The sequence below is a fragment of the Pieris napi genome, chromosome 10 (assembly GCF_905475465.1).
Source record: "Pieris napi chromosome 10, ilPieNapi1.2, whole genome shotgun sequence".
Lineage (NCBI taxonomy): Eukaryota > Metazoa > Arthropoda > Insecta > Lepidoptera > Pieridae > Pieris > Pieris napi.
The window spans coordinates 7834675-7851212 of NC_062243.1; the positions used below are offsets into that span (position 1 = coordinate 7834675).

The 16538-nt window shown below is 31.9% G+C and overlaps 1 protein-coding gene across 1 annotated transcript; it reads left to right on the plus strand.

The window, feature by feature from the left end:
• Positions 1-1694: 1694 nt before the first annotated feature.
• LOC125053236 lies at positions 1695-16224 on the plus strand. Its single transcript, XM_047654485.1, has 7 exons — positions 1695-1866; positions 12367-12619; positions 13410-13553; positions 14165-14260; positions 14415-14527; positions 15194-15309; positions 15424-16224. The coding sequence occupies exons 2-7, from the start codon at positions 12491-12493 to the stop codon at positions 15933-15935; spliced, it is 1110 nt and encodes a 369-aa protein (XP_047510441.1). The 5' UTR covers positions 1695-1866; positions 12367-12490; the 3' UTR covers positions 15936-16224.
• Positions 16225-16538: the final 314 nt, after the last annotated feature.

A 16538-nucleotide genomic window follows, 5' to 3' on the forward strand; every position in this document is an offset into this window, starting at 1 on the left:
AAGTTAACTGGGTAGCACGCATGCGCTCAATACGTGACAATAAAAGGTACCTACTTTATGGTCTTGTAGCCTCCGACAGACAACTACACACTTCCTTTGACCTTATATCGAATGTTCCGCTCGATCTCAATTTTTAACAGACTAAGAAAAAGTTTTGTTTTCGAAAGAGTCCCATTTATATAGTCAGTTTTGGTAGATTCAATTTAGTTTTTTTTAAATGGATAATGATGATTCATATGTTTAGATGTATCGGCGTAGGATTGTAAATAAAACAGTAAATTCAATAATAATAAATCCAAATACTCAATTGTGTGGTTTTACGCATAATACACAAACATCATTTTCTGACAATGCATTATAAGGCAACGATTTATTATGTAAATAACAGTTATAGTTAGAGGGACATATCTTACTTGGGCTGTGCCATGAAATCTTTACATATTGGTGAACTTTTTACAACAAAAGTATTTTGAAATGAGACATTATTTTGAAGAAATCCACCACAGATTCCACTTAACATCTTCAATGATTCATTAGTTTTCCCACGCGACAATGGTTCTTCCATTCCATTTTATCCACTGCAATTAGACAAAGACAGATTCCATCGACCTGCGAGGTCAGGAATAGAGGCTGCATCAATCACCACCGTGAAACCCACGTCGATGTTTTTACAAGGTTCAGCCTACAATGAGATGGGCATTAATGTTTATGTTTCAGATTCTTATGAGATTTGGAGGTACTGTTTTTTGAGGAGGTCGGCAATGGCTGTTTAGTACGGTGGTACAGAAAGGTACGGATCTGGCAGTACCCCAGAGTCTAAGTGTGCGGCTTTAAACTCTAAGGTCATGGTTTCGATGCCTGGGTACTAATGTATTTGTCTGTCTATGTGTACAATAAGACTTGCACGTTCAGTGAAAGATCACGGTTAAAACTTCTTAGAGCCAATAATCGCGCACTGAAGATTTGTTTGACAATTTTGAGGCCGAGATACAAAGTTAAGCCATCGAATTATTATTATTATTAAGGCACAGTTGATACACCTTGCGGTGTAATGATAAAATTTTATATGAAGCGGTCGTTTAAAGAACTTTTAATCCCATTCGGTATTCCGGTTATCTATATTTATGTTAAAATATATTTGAAATTAACGATATCATTTATGATTGATTTTAAAGTATTTCCTACATGTCGTAATGTTTTATTTTTTTCCTCATACCTTAAGAAACCTTTATAGTTTACAAGATCCATAAAGAGACAAGTTGTATTCACAGCTGTTTAATATTCGAACCGATGACTAAGAGTTGGCGATCGTGCGCTATTGTATGGAAAATGTGTTAATTATATGCAGGTGAAAATGAACTTTATCATATCGTAAAATGTCACAAAGTTCTGTATTCATTTGTTTTTACGAATGTAGTTCGAGGTTTAAATATTCATTTAGTAATTTTTATTAGATAAATAGCTTTGATTCTGAATTTAAATCATAAATGCCATAAGACATGGCATCTAATACAACAGTAATAAATTATGTATGAAAAGATTACTTAAATATTTAAAAAGGTATAAATTTCAAACGCAATACAAAATAAAAAAAGTAAGAAAAATATCAAAGTTAATAGACCTCTCAGCAGGTCTAGCTTTGACATTATCGCTTTCCCGCGACTCATTATCCAATCACATGCCAGTATTTCGGCGGTAGTCGCCGAGTGCGCGCGCATTGTTTATTTCTAATTTAAATTGTGTACGATAAAAAGTGTATTCTTATTTCGAATTTAGTATTACTAATACCGCTACTATATTCATGACAGAAGGTTAATTTGGAGTGTGGTGCTGTGTTTAAGTGTTATAGAGAAATTACTATATGAGGTAAAATACAAAATTCTTGTCTTTGCGAAATATATTTGCTACCGTGGTTCAAGGAAAACATAGCCTTCGTTACAACATAGTTTCAATGTAAACTTAAGTGACTGATAATGTGATACACTGTTCTGGTGTACTACGCATATATAGGTAGAGGTTGGATACGTTATTTTTTTCTTTTATTTAGAATGAAAGATTATTTCAACAGTAATATATTAAAAAGGGTTCAGTATTTTAGGGAAGACAAAGTTACATTCAGACTAATTAATATTGTACTAATATTTGTTAACACAGATAAAATCTAAATATTTACTCAGTTAAAATTATGGTTAGGTCGTATTATACTGAAAATCGTTAATCGTTATCGTTATTTATATAATTAATAATCATCAATAATTCTACATCCTCATTCAGCGATAAAAATTATAACAACAAAATTATGAATTCCTAGCTTATTCTATATATTTTGCAAAGTTTCATTTTAATTTAAGTGAAACAAGATGATATTATTCATTGCAAAATAATTTACTTTTAATTAAGGATATACCACACAGGTATGCGATTTTCTTATATGAATCACCTTGAACTGGTAAAACGTACTTACCTTTTCACAGAACTTGATTGTTGTATGCTCAGGCCAATTTTGTATAAAATAATAAAGAAATATCGTCAGTCGTGAAACATTATTTCCTCAATGTTAAGGATAAAAATCCATATTTTTTATCGGATTTAATTTGATTTTACGAATAATTTATCAAGACTCAACATAATAAATTAGCTGTTATTTGGCAGCATGGGTGTAGGGCATTTGAGTACTTGTTTATCTTTTGTTATAAATCATTTGCAAAAACATTCATTTGTTTTTTACAATACAATAGAAAAGAGTTCAACGCGTGAATTCCTTTGAAAAGTAAATAAAAATAATCAAATAAACTCTAATTGTTATATAAGTTCAGAAACGTTATAATTATTTTCACTATTGAGCTGAGTTTTTATTGTAGCTTTCGTTATTAGTTTAAATAACGCCGACCCGTAATGCAACGTATTATAAAAAGTAGTCAACTACATAACGATGTAATGTCAATATTGGTAAAGCATGAGATTGTAACAAATTAAGTAATTATAACATACATACATATGTATACACATATATACATACATTATAACATACATACATGTTACATATAGTAATTGTAACATCTTAAATAATAAATAAATAAATAAATTAATTATTTAAGATAACTTGGCTTCGGGCATAGACAAACAGGTACTTACATCAATATAATTTTATAAGGAAATCTTGTGGCGCTACCGGTTTAGGTCTTGGACTCAGATTTCTGTATCATTTTTTTTCTAAGCCTGACACACGCCGTCGACTTTTTAGGTCTTAGGTATGCCGGATCCCTGAGGATATTTTCCTTATCCGCGAGTATCAAATCCGCACATAGAATGTCCATTGGTTGGAATTGGAATGCCCAGTTGGGGCTCGAAGCCCAGATGAGAGCTATGTCATATTTTCATAGGAAACTAGCTGACTCGGCAAACGTTTTTATTGCCATGTATATTATTTCTAGGAAACATTTTTTTAGTTCAATACAAATAACTATCTTCAATAATAAAAAATAAGGGTTGATCGTAGAGGGGTGAAAATCAAAAAAACAAAGAGTTTTGTCGAAAAAATACAAAATTTTTTGGGGTGGACACCCCTTATCACTTAGGGGTTTGAAAGATAGATAGTAGCCGATTCTCAGACTTTCTGAATATGCATAAACATCGAGACGTTTCGGAGGAGTATGGGAACGAACATTGTGACACGAGAATTTTATATATAAGTATAGAGATTATTTAAATAAAGAACAAAACAATAATTTAATAAAGAGCCGTGAAACTTAGGTACGAAATAGGGCACTATTAGTTTAATTTAAGGAAGCATAGGGCAGTGAAAGATATTTAAAAACTATTTCCTACTAGTACTCATTCGCGGAAACTTAATATGTAAGTGAGTTTTGTTAAAAAAATCAGGTCGTATACCGCATTTCTTTAAATAAATCCGAAGTTCGATAACGGGGTGTAAAATAATTCACAGTTGCATCACATTCCAGATTTAATGTGTAAAATAACTTGCTCTGATTACACTCGCGCACTTATCGATTTGCTCCACGTGTCACGATTTATTTATAACACGTAATTGTTTTGTGTATTTATTTATGTAATTTTTTGTATGTTCCGAGAAGTAATAGAAATCGTGATATATTTTCTTTACTCTGAAAGCTGATGATATTATTGGAACAAAGAGTTGATATTTCGTCTTATAATTTTTATTATATTCTATTCAATTCATTATATCGAAATATATTGCGCCAGTTTTGCTTTAAAGATTCGTTGTTAAATAATTTCAGGGTTAAGACTGAGTGTCTAAAAATCTATCGGAGATAAATACTACTCACACATAAATAAACAATACATAGGTATGTAAGTATGTTTGAAATCAGTTAATAACTGCAGATCAAACACGAGGTTTTTATTATAATAATAATAACATTTTATTGACATCACAATAACACAAAACAAGAGGAAAATAAAATGAAATAAAGGAAGACAAACGTGTCAACGCTTTTGTAACCTTTGACATAATATTTAAGAAACATCAATTCGACACGCTTGAGTACCACAATGATAAATAGTTTTTAATTGCACTTATGTAAAGTTATAGCGATTGTGAGAATGTTTAGCATTGAGTAAAACACGAAACACACTATGTAGGTCGTGGAATGTCGTTTTTACTGTCTCTGTTAGAAGTTTTCTTTGAATGTTTTGGTCGATGTTGATTATTTTCGGACTACATATTATTTGTAGCTAAGTTATAGTAGTATTTTTTCATTATAAATGGTATGGTAACCAAAAGGAAATTTTAATAGGTACATTAAATTTTAGAATCAAATCTAAAATGGAATGGCGCGTGGCGTAGATCGTATTCATAAATATATTGATCATACCTGTTCTTTGATAAAGCACCTAATTATAATATAGTTTAAATAATTTAAAGTCGAAGAATAGGTCTATTGAAATCTGTGAACCTACCTATAATTTAAAAATATCAAGGACTCTGAAATTTAATTATTATTGCTAATATACAGTATTTACAATTTTCTTAACCTACAAAGTAATAATAAAAATAATAAAAAGAAAATCAAAACTAATTTAAAAAGTTTGGTCCCTGTGACCTTTAACGCTGGCAGCATTGCTAATTAACGTAAATTATAAAGTAATAATAATAAATATTTATGTGCAGCGTCTGTTTTTAAACGTAATTCACCTTGAATCAAAACATCTTATTTAAACTATTATTTAATAACTCATACATCGTATTAAGGATGACGCATTAATTTTATTGTAATGCGTCATAAGATTGATATGTCTGTCTAAAATACATTGGAAAGATATTTCTAGTTTTCATACGATTTATCGGCAAATAAAATAGTTGTTAAAGCGTTTTGTAACCCTCTTTTCTAGAACATTTGTATGATTTTGCTTCATAGCATGAGCCTGAAGTTTCTAGTAGCCCTGTAAGTTGTGTGAGGGATGTGCCTATTAAAAAACGTGTTTGAAACTGGTTAATCATAAATAGCGGGTATATGTAATGTGCCGTATGTGCTTATCGCTGTATATACCAGCATGCCACTATCTCATACCTATTATGTATTACGTTTTCTAATTTGCCGGTATCTGTAAAGCATTGTTTAATTTCTGCACCCACCTGCATCTTATTAGAATTATTAATTCACTTAACATATTTTCAAGTGTATGCTTGCAATTTTGTTTATTACTTATTAAGAATATTTTAAAAAGTTTTTTTGTAAAGCTTGATTTGCTTTAAACCATTTACTCGCAAATATCCATCATAGATATATATACGAAAGCAATGTAACCATATATATATATATATAGTTTCTTTTTAAAAATATAAAGATATATATAAACTATGTACTTAGTGGAAAAAAGGATTATTCCTACCACTTACGTTCGACGAATAAACGGAACTTTTTATATCTCGAGTTTCATTTAGTGAGTACGACCGTGGTTCAGATAGAGCCATTATACGCTTATTAAATAAAATAAATGTTACATATCTACTAAATGAACTACACGTTTTTGAAGATAAATCCGTTGGTTAACAGGCCTCAAATGTTATTTCAAAAGGCCTACCCAGGAATTTAATGTAAATTAAGTACTTTATTTATCTTACACTTGGTATTCATGAGTGACTCGAAACCTGTGATATCGTGACCTAACGTAACCAGATTAAAAAAATAGAAACAAGAACTGTTACCTAAGTGGCCGCTTCCGTGTGTTGCGTTCAGAATAATCAATTTGCTAAATACTGATCTTAATCTTTGTTTTTTTTAATAAAATGCATTTAATAATTAATCATTTGCACAATATCAGTTCAGTTTCTATAAATTTGACAAAACATTGGGGGAGTAAAATTAATTATCATGAGACACGTAGAATGTTTGTTTTACGCATAATCTCGCCAAGTTACCGATAATTATAACTACTTTATATAAAAAAAAGTAATTTTCCAGTTCTGCCCCACTATCCCTTTCCATCTTCCCAAGTTTCTCCACGCTCCTTGTTATCGAGCAATAAAGCTCAAGTAGCTCTTGGATAATTGGTTCTTCACTCCTGTGTCTCTTTGACAAAATAAAATTCATAATTGAGACTTTTATTTATTACGTATAACGATAACAGTGATAGTGAGGTGAAGAACAGGGGCTTCATATGAATGGAACGAACTAAAATCTGCCTCTTGATGTTTCATTTCAAACTCAAACTCAAAATATCTTTATTCAAGTGGGTAACCAAGTACACTTTTGAATCGTCAAGTTAAATTAATCGTAAATTTACATTTACTACCAGTTCGCAAGTCAAGGGCGTAGAGCGGGTAAGAAGAACTGGCAAGAAACTTTCCGCCACTCTTTTTAATCGCCAAGTATTGTCATACAAATTGTTTGAACTGGAGCAAATCAATCCCAAGGATTAGGATCATTTAAGTAGTCCTCAAATTTATAAAAAGGAGTTTACGAGAGAAGCGCCTAAAAGTCCCTTGACCTTAGAGACCCCATTTTTATATTGTAATGCTAAACATGCCGACTCCCTAGACTGCTACAGTCACCAACCAAACAAACCCATCTGCTTTCATATCACGTATCACACCATGTGGGCCCACGGAAATAACTGTAAAAAATATACATTGCACAGTACCGTTTTTGTAATTAGGATTTAAATCCAGGTTAATTTTGTCAAGTTATGACGCTACCAACTTTAATGGAAAGAAACCTTTAATGCTTTGTTGAAATTTACTATGTATCTACTCCGACATGCCGGTTATACATCTTTTTTGGATTTAAAATAATAGTCGTAGTAGTATCTATACTTAACTTAATTATAGATAAAAAAAAGAAAGTATTTCATAATTTAATCTTATTTTTTTTATTTTGAAAAGCAAAAGTGGGAACAAATTCTCTAAGAGGTGATGTGTGGTTTGACGGGGCACGCAGACCCCAAACCTGTTTATTTGCCTTTTACATGTTTATTATCTTCATCATCATTGTTCAACTCGTCTATATACTGTAAAGAATAACCTTTTGCAGTTCATATGAATGCGCAACCGTCTTAGACCGGCACGGCTACCAACCGGCTTCCCTCATAAAGAAGGTCCCCGACTATTACTGTGGATCGCACAGTATATATACTTAAGAATCGGAAAAACTTTGTTAGCGCGTTTTAGAAATACGATCTTCATAGTAAACGGATTTCACTTTTTCGTTTTTTTAATTTATAATATGTGTATCTTAAGTATCAAAGATCAAGAATTTATATTTTTTATATATATATCACTCTTAAATAAATTGTTATTCGTTATTTTCGGTGTGTGACGTCACGATACTACATTCGAAGCGCCGAGGGTTTACAAGTTCAACTTTCCTGTAACAGATGTCGCTAGACAGTTCAGTGCTATTTAATACAATTATTATATTTTGATCACATTTATTTTATTTAGATTAATACACAGTCTATTAAAAAAACTCTTGCGACTCAGTGATACTGTAAATAATGTAGTAATTTATACCAATGATATCTACAATAAATGTAAACTATATAAATTATATTGCAATAAATCATTTGATCTTGACATTTCCTAGCATCGAAAAGGAAGTAGGTAGTAACGAGAAAGTTAGCGATTTGTCTTGTATTTTGTGAGGCTTTTACTCTCATTGTCTTGGCAATTAATTGACGAGTATTTCTTTACGGAACAAATGTATTGAATACTAAGAGAATGGAGTAGTCAGTAGAAAATTAATTCGTTAAAAAGGCACTTTTTAGAAGTTTATATTAGTTTAGTTTAAAAGATTAGGTACACTGATTATATCAAATGCCTATTACCCTATATATAGTCATATACTTACTGGGACTTAGTGTAGTTTTCAAACCAAAATGCGTTTATGTTAATAATTTGCCTACGTCCATTAGGCTGTAAATTTTAATTTGATTTATTAAAATTATAATTACTTATTTTTATATTAAAAATCAAATGGTAGTGTTATATTTACGTATTTATTTTGAAAGAAAAAGAAGAAAGTGGGTTTATGTCACAGTTTTGTCAAAAACTACTACTTAAAAAAAAAAAAATTTTATCTGCGATTGGAGCCACTTCCAATTAACATTGACCTACTTGCTTCAAGCTATATTAGCGTATTAATACAATTATACGCTTAATATATAATAGGTATTTAAGAATAACTAAGGCAAAGTCATAAGGTAAAACAACTTTTAATTGATAGATACCAAGAGTAAATTAAGTTTCATTAAAAATTGTAGTCGATATTTAATCGACAAAATCTGCTATTTAATTAATTAATTTCTACTATGAATTTGCGTGTTGTTCCCACGAGAATGTAAATGCGCGCTCCTATTTCACCACGCCTCCTGTTGATAGAGGACAAATATATGATTTTATTTGTTTTATTATTATTTATTACTTAAGATGTCATGTGGAACATGGTATAATGGTTGCAGCTCCTTACAAACAATAGTATTATGAATAATAGATTTTTATACCATATTATAAAAATTCTTACCAATAGAGGGCGCTATATTAACTAATTGAGCAATATTAGTTCGTCGTCCTTAGAAAGAAAAGCTATAAAATAAATTTAAAAAAAAAATTATAAAAAAATTTAAAGGTATTTTTAACATAAAGACCATTATAGTTGTTAATTAAAGTCATACAATTCATGCGTACAAACTTTACAGTTAATCTCAATGTGTTAATTTACTCACATTAAACAACTGTTAATATTTAAATAGGTACACATAATTAAGCAAACCAAACTGTTGTAAAAAGTAATTATTTTATTTGCATACATTCTACAGCATTGTGTCTAAAGTGATTATCATGCGTGGTTCCCATGCGAACATAAAAAAATTGTATACGATTTTCTCAGGATGTCGTTGATAACTAGGAAGAAGTTAAATTATGCGTGGTCATTTCCGTGTTACTAAAAACTAAAAACGCCATAAGCTTGAGATGTAAAAATATTATGTTTACCCAACTTATATTCTAGACAATTTGGCGCCAAACGGCTTTTTTCTCTTTTTGTCCGTTCTCGAGTGATGCTAAGTAATCGCCGCGTTGCAACTAATGCTCACAATGCCAAAGCGCTTGCAAGTGCGTTGCCGGCCTATTCACTAAGTTCATTGCGAATTTATATTCGGTGAATGGTAAAAATCTTACCAAATTTTCTCCTCTACATAACCTAAGACTAATATGAATGGAGACATCTATTCCATTCATTTTTCATTTTCCACGTTTTTAATCTTACAGTGAAAACAAAATAGTCGAATGTTCTTCTGTCCAGTTAATTTTTAAACATAATATATAAATCAAAGCTGAGTAATAAATGTAAATAAATAATACCTGCTAGTAAGTTAAGAGTGCGACCCGGAGATCGTAGTTCTGTGCACTACTGATTTGTCTTTATGGTCAATTAATACTTGTATGTATGGTATGTCTTAGACATAAACACAAGGCGTGAAGAGAATAATATGTGCGCACTGATCACCTACATGTAGCATGTCTAAAGAAACATTGTAAATGAAGCAGACGCGTCTATGCACTATACCCTATAAGGGGTTACTGGATATTATAAAAAAAAATGTGCGTGTACTAGTGTACACACGTTAGAAGTGAAACTTCTTTATGACCTTATTTTTCGAAAAATTATCTATATGCAACTTTACAGAAATTGGTTAAATAAAGTTAAATTAGATAAAGTTTAACAAAAGGCTTTTAATATCACAGACTTGAACACAAATAATACAATTATTTCATTTTACCTTATTACCACTAAGATTATTACAGAATTTCATAAATTGTAATAGAATTTTTAGTATCATTGTTATCGTTATTATACATTTTTGTTATTAATGGTTTAGCATCTCTTTGAATCAACCCTGGTAGGGACAAGAAAAAGACGCGCGTAACGGTCAAATGTGACGCGTAACCGAAACATGTGACGCGTAACCGAAAAATGTGACGCGTAACGAAAAAATGTTACACAAAATTTTTTTTCAACCCCGATAAAGAAGTTTCACTTCAAAAACACAAATAAATAACATCGACTCCACTTATTAGACGCGAGACTATTTGAAATGAACGCACAATTTAGAATGTTGCGCTCATTTTTTGAGGACGTTTTTTAGACGTTGATTGTGCATCTTGGGTTTTTTGTATATCAATGCCTTATAACTTATTTTTCGAAAAATTATCTATATGCAACTTTACAGAAATTGGTTAAATGAAGTTAAATTTGATAAAGTTTAACAAAAGGCTTTTATTATCATAGACATGAATACAAATACAATTATTTCATTTTACCTTATTGCCACTAAGATTATTACAGAATTTCATAAATTGTAACAGAATTTTTAGTATCATTGTTATAGTTATTATAAATTTTTGTTATTAATGGTTTAGAATCTCTGCGAATCAACCGTGGTAGGGACAAGAAAAAGACGCACGTAACGGTCACATGTGACGCGTAACCGAAACATGTGACGCGTAACCGAAAAATGTTACACTTAATTTTTTTCCAACCCCGATAAAGAAGTTTCACTTCAAAAACAATAAAAAGTACTATAAGGTTCTAGTTGTGTTTTTTTCTGCAAACGACAAAACTTAAAAGGCATGCCTCGTATTAGCTTATTGGCAAACTAATTAAACAACAAAATAATAAATAAGAGTTTTATTCATTTATTCAAAACCTACAAAAAATCATGCACTAACACTTTGATTTTAATTATTTTTTTCCCAGTTTTCACGTTCTTGCTTTTCCTTTTTAACTTGGTCAACAATTGGTGTTAGATAGAGTTTGTCCTCTTCAAATTTTGTCCACTCCTCCTTTGGTAAAATTGTTTTAGTAACGGATAATTGGACAGCTCTAACTAAACGATAATTGCGTTCATCAACTACATGTTGAGGTAAACGGCGAAGTGCCTCAGTAACTTCTTCAGTTTCGTGAAGGCAATCGTCCCTTAGTAAACCTGTTTATGATTAAAAATTTTAATAATCTCTATATAAATATCGACTTTTACAGCAAAAAATGGGCAAATTATATATTATGTAAATAATTAGGGATTGCAGGCTTCATATACGTATAAAGAACACACCAGAAAATCCTTTTAAAAAAAAAGACGCGCGTAACGGTCAAATGTGACGCGTAACCGAAACATGTGACGCGTAACCGAAAAATGTGACGCGTAACGAAAAAGTGTTACACAAAAATTTTTCCAACCCCGATAAAGAAGTTTCACTTCAAAAAAATGTGTGCGTGTACTAGGTGTACACACGTAAGAAGTGAAACTTCTTTATGACCTTATTTTTGGAAAAATGATCTACTATAATTTGCAACTTTACAGAAATTCGTTAAATAAAGTTAAATTAGAAAAAGTTTAACAAAAGGCTTTTATTATCATAGACATGATAATACAAATATGTACAATTATTTCATTTTAACTTATTACTGTACTACTATGTAGTACTAAGATTATTACAGAATTTCATTAATTGTAATAGAATTATTAGTATTACTATAATTTTTATCGTTATTATATATTTTTGTTACTAATGGCTTCGAATCTCTTCGGATCAACCGTGGTAGGGATAAGAAAAAGATGGCGCGTAACCGAAAAATGTGACAAATGTGTGTAAATTTTTTCCAACGCCGATAAAGAAGTTTGACTTCAAAAAGCAACATGGCGCGTAACCTGCTACAAAATTTCTCCGATACGTCGATAAAGAAGTTTCACTTCAAAAGATGGCGCGTAACGGAAAAATGTGACGCGTAACGAAAAAATGTTACAGTAAATTTTTTCCAACCCCGATAAAGAAGTTTCACTTCAAAAAATACAATTTATTCCAATGACACCCTTTTTTTGTTTCAGATCAGGCAAACGCCATTTAAGCCTTTTATTCCGTGAAAAGATGTAGGTTGGTTCGAAACTAAAATTACACTGTACCCTTACACCAATAATGATTTTGGATTTTTAAGATTGTATAAACGTCAAAATGTCTACTAGCAATGATTTGAGCGATGAAACTGATGCATCTCCAAGACTAAGGATGAAACCAGCTGTTAATAAGATATTCTGCTGCAGCGTCACGGCTGCTTCTGGATTTATTGCTGCTTATGCTCTGGTAAGTGTTTTGTATCAGACATTTAAGATCTTTTTGTTTTACATGTTAAGCAACTTAACATATAAACATATAGTAGATATATTATATATAGTAGATTCATCTTCTGTCCTCCTTCACCAAGGCGAAACTATTATAGTTAGGCCCGGATTTAACCGACAACCTCCAAGCCTTTAGCTACCTCTAGACTCATAGAGGTTAAATTGAAGAAAATTGGACAAAATTCACGTCGGCAAAAGCATACTTATCTTCTCTATAATAGACAATCTTAACAAGAACCTTAACAATAAAGCGTGTAAAAGAATACCAGAGACACGATTTAATCAACCAATCTCTCACGCGATTTTTGTACGTAATATTAAAAATCATAACCCAAATACCCAGTTACGCTAACGTAATAATTCGTAAGAGATTTAAATATTCCGGTCGTTGTTTCGTCACTTCGTGGGATTTGGCCTTAGTCTATGGACGCGGCGAATCCCTTCTATTTTACACATTGTTTATTTGATTGATCACTGTTACACCTTTACACATATGTACATTTTTATATTATGAACTTGGATGACAAAATTTGTGCGAAGAACCAAAAATATGTTAATCCATAAGTTTTATTTACTAAAAAGGGTTACCTTTTATGACAGTTTTACATGATTCAAACTTTTAATAATCACAACCTTGGTATATTATTTTTCTAAATTAACATTATTAAACAGTCTCAGAATAAATATTACATAATTTAAAGATCAAAGTGCATTTTTTTGATAATGTTATACTATTTCGTGTTTTATTTCAGGTGTCCTATGCAATCGCCCTAATATATGAGATAGTATGGGTTGTGGAGTCTCAGAGTGGTCTGCCTATACCATCCGCTCTGCTTATGATATGTTACTGCGTGGTTATAGCGGCTACTGTCGTGCTGGTTCACGGCCTTATATCTGTGAGTTTATTTAACTAATGGTTAAAAACTGTTGGTTACATTCTTAATTGATTCTGTAGACGGAATCTATTGTAGATTATATAAATCATCAGAATCCGGACTACAAGGATAAAACATGTTATTTCTCTCGAAAGATATTTACACTGATAAACATTGCACCAAAATTTCTAAAAAACTAATAAAAGTACATAAGATAGTGTAATTTAGTAAACTATGGCCAAAAATTTCAAGAATGGCGTTGTTAATTTTACACTTGAAGATATTATTTACGTGACTTGACAACAATAATTATTTATTCAAGAATTATTGCAATTTTTTATATAATTTTATATAAATGTTGCATCTACTAGATAATAGATGCCGCTACAATGTTTGAATTTTAATGTAAGGAGCGCTTCATCCCATCGCCAAAAGATGGCGCTTAACTTATCCTGACCTGTCCTAGCTTCAGATGCATGTAATATGAATCTCTAATGTCGAATATTTTAGGATTATAGACTAAAATATATTTAACATTCATAAAATATATGAAAATCAAAGCCATAAGCCATAAATAATGTATAAAAAGAAAAACTAAAAAAATGTCCCTATATTTTTGTTATAATTTTCAGAAAAACAACAAATACCTGCTGGCGTGGCTTATATCAGTGATCTTGGTGCTGATTCCTGAGTGTGCTCTAGTTTTCTACATGTCTATAAGCCATTGGGTAAATAAATTATAACATCAAGTAATAAATACAAAAAAACTATGAAAAGGCTCCAAGATTATTAACTCTTACAAATATCATTTGACAACCCTTCGATACACTTAATAATATTAGTATACACTTCTATTTTTCTAAAAAAATAAAATTAATGCAGGGTCTCCAAGGGGTGTACGGAGGTGCTGAGCTGGCATGCTATGTGGCTCGACTACCAGCCATTGTGTGTGGAGTTGTCCTAGTACAGTCTGCGTATGCACTTAGAGAAGCGAGGTAATAAAAAAAATTGATGTATGTTAGTTACTTGTAATTATTGCTCAATATTGATTTACGACTGGTTTATTATATGAGCAGCGTTGACTTGTAGGTTCGAACCTCGGCTGTGAAATAATAGACTTTTCTGTCCTGTCTGAGTACATACGCATTTAACACCAGCCCTGCGATTCTGTAACTCACTTTTCGAGCTCACACAGCGGTTTTCGCATCGGCGGTCGCTCATAATGCCAAATCATAAAATGACTGCTTCACGACTGATTTGAGAGCGACCGCCGATGCGAAAACCGCTGTGTGAGTTCGAAAAGTGAGTTACAGAATCGCAGGGCTGTACTAACGGTGAACGAAAACATCGCGAGGAATTCTGCTTTAGAGTTAAAAAGACGACGGTGTGACCACCTACTACTTACCTATTAGAAAAAAACAAATAATCACGAAACAGATACAGAAATTTAAGGTCAAGGGGTTGTAGCGCTATTTTTTTTTAAATATGGCACCCGAGCGTTAATCATATGGAATTGATTCTTTCATGTTACACAGCTTAGCTTAATTTTATGATTTTTTAAACAACTCTATAGAGAAAAAGGTTCAACTTCGTTTCATGCTTTTTAAGTAAATAAGTACAGCAATATGCATCTTTTATTATATAAATCCTCGATATTTCAGGAAAAGTGAATACGGTGCTGGAGTTGGTGTGAGCGGTAGTGAGTTCGATGCCAGTCACTACGTCCCCGATACTGCGGCACCGGCTTTCACTAATGAGGGCTTTCTGGCGGATAATGGTAATTCACTTCATTCGTTAAGAAAAGCTTGTTTTAAATTAATATTTTGGGCGAAAATTGTTTGCTAAAAACGGCACGCGAATTTAATAACAATCTTTGACTTTTTAATTATAGGAAAATCCGGTTCAATGCCAGATCTCCGTCGCCACTTGGCCGCTCGTCAATCCATCAATATGGGCTACCCCATCATGTTACCACAACCGCCTCCCGCCTACTGGCAACACTTAGCGGAACGGCAGTACGCAGCCTCTCTTCGAGGCTACCCGAAGCATTACCCACAAAACTTTGGCACCTGGGTTGGTCCCAGAACCGACTACAAACGTCGCCACTCAGTCGTTGGCGCGTTTGACGAATATCCGACCAAATATGACTACGACGATCGTATGGACTGTAAGAGCGAAATTAACGAACGGGTAAGCTACCCGTACAGACCCTATTATGACCCAAGATATCCCCCAGATTACGCATATTTCCAGGACTTCAAAAGGGAAGATGCGGGATATGGGGTCAATTTGTTACGACATGATCCATACTATAGAGACAGGATGTACGCTATGCGAAATAGTCACACGTCTGTGGGAAACGAATCGGATGATTTGACTAAGTATAAAGATGTTGCTTTATAAACAAGCTTATTCTGAGTTATTCATTTCATGAAAGACAATCTCGGTGGCTTTGCACGGGTACAGTATCGTAAGAATAATAGTTGTTACTTTATTAAAAACATGATGAACATAGGAACAGTCAGGCCAAAATTCTAATAGGATTTTAAAGAAAAACTGTTAATATATTATAAAGAGAAAATATAATAAATATATTTATACTCTACAATTTATCCCTCGTCCATAATCTATGAAATAAAGTATTTTGTTTTGTGATGCTTAATCGGTGAAAAGTAATAATAAAGTTTGATCTAATCCATTATCCAAGTTGTGTTAATATAGTATGTTAAACAAGGAAACGTGGTTTTTGTTTGAGAAGTTATATGATAGAAGGAATTAGTATTAAATCAATTAGAATAATTAAAATATCAATATAATTCCGTCCTTTAAAAGTCTGTGTTGATATAAGTTATAAATTAAGAATGCTTTCGATGACGAGATTGTTATCTACGTTAAATGTGTTTAAATAAAAAAAATATATAAAATAACCCTTTGATGGCTGCTTAAAAAAATATGATGCATAATAAAATTACATTTACTTAGGTATTGTGGTGTAAAATCATTTTG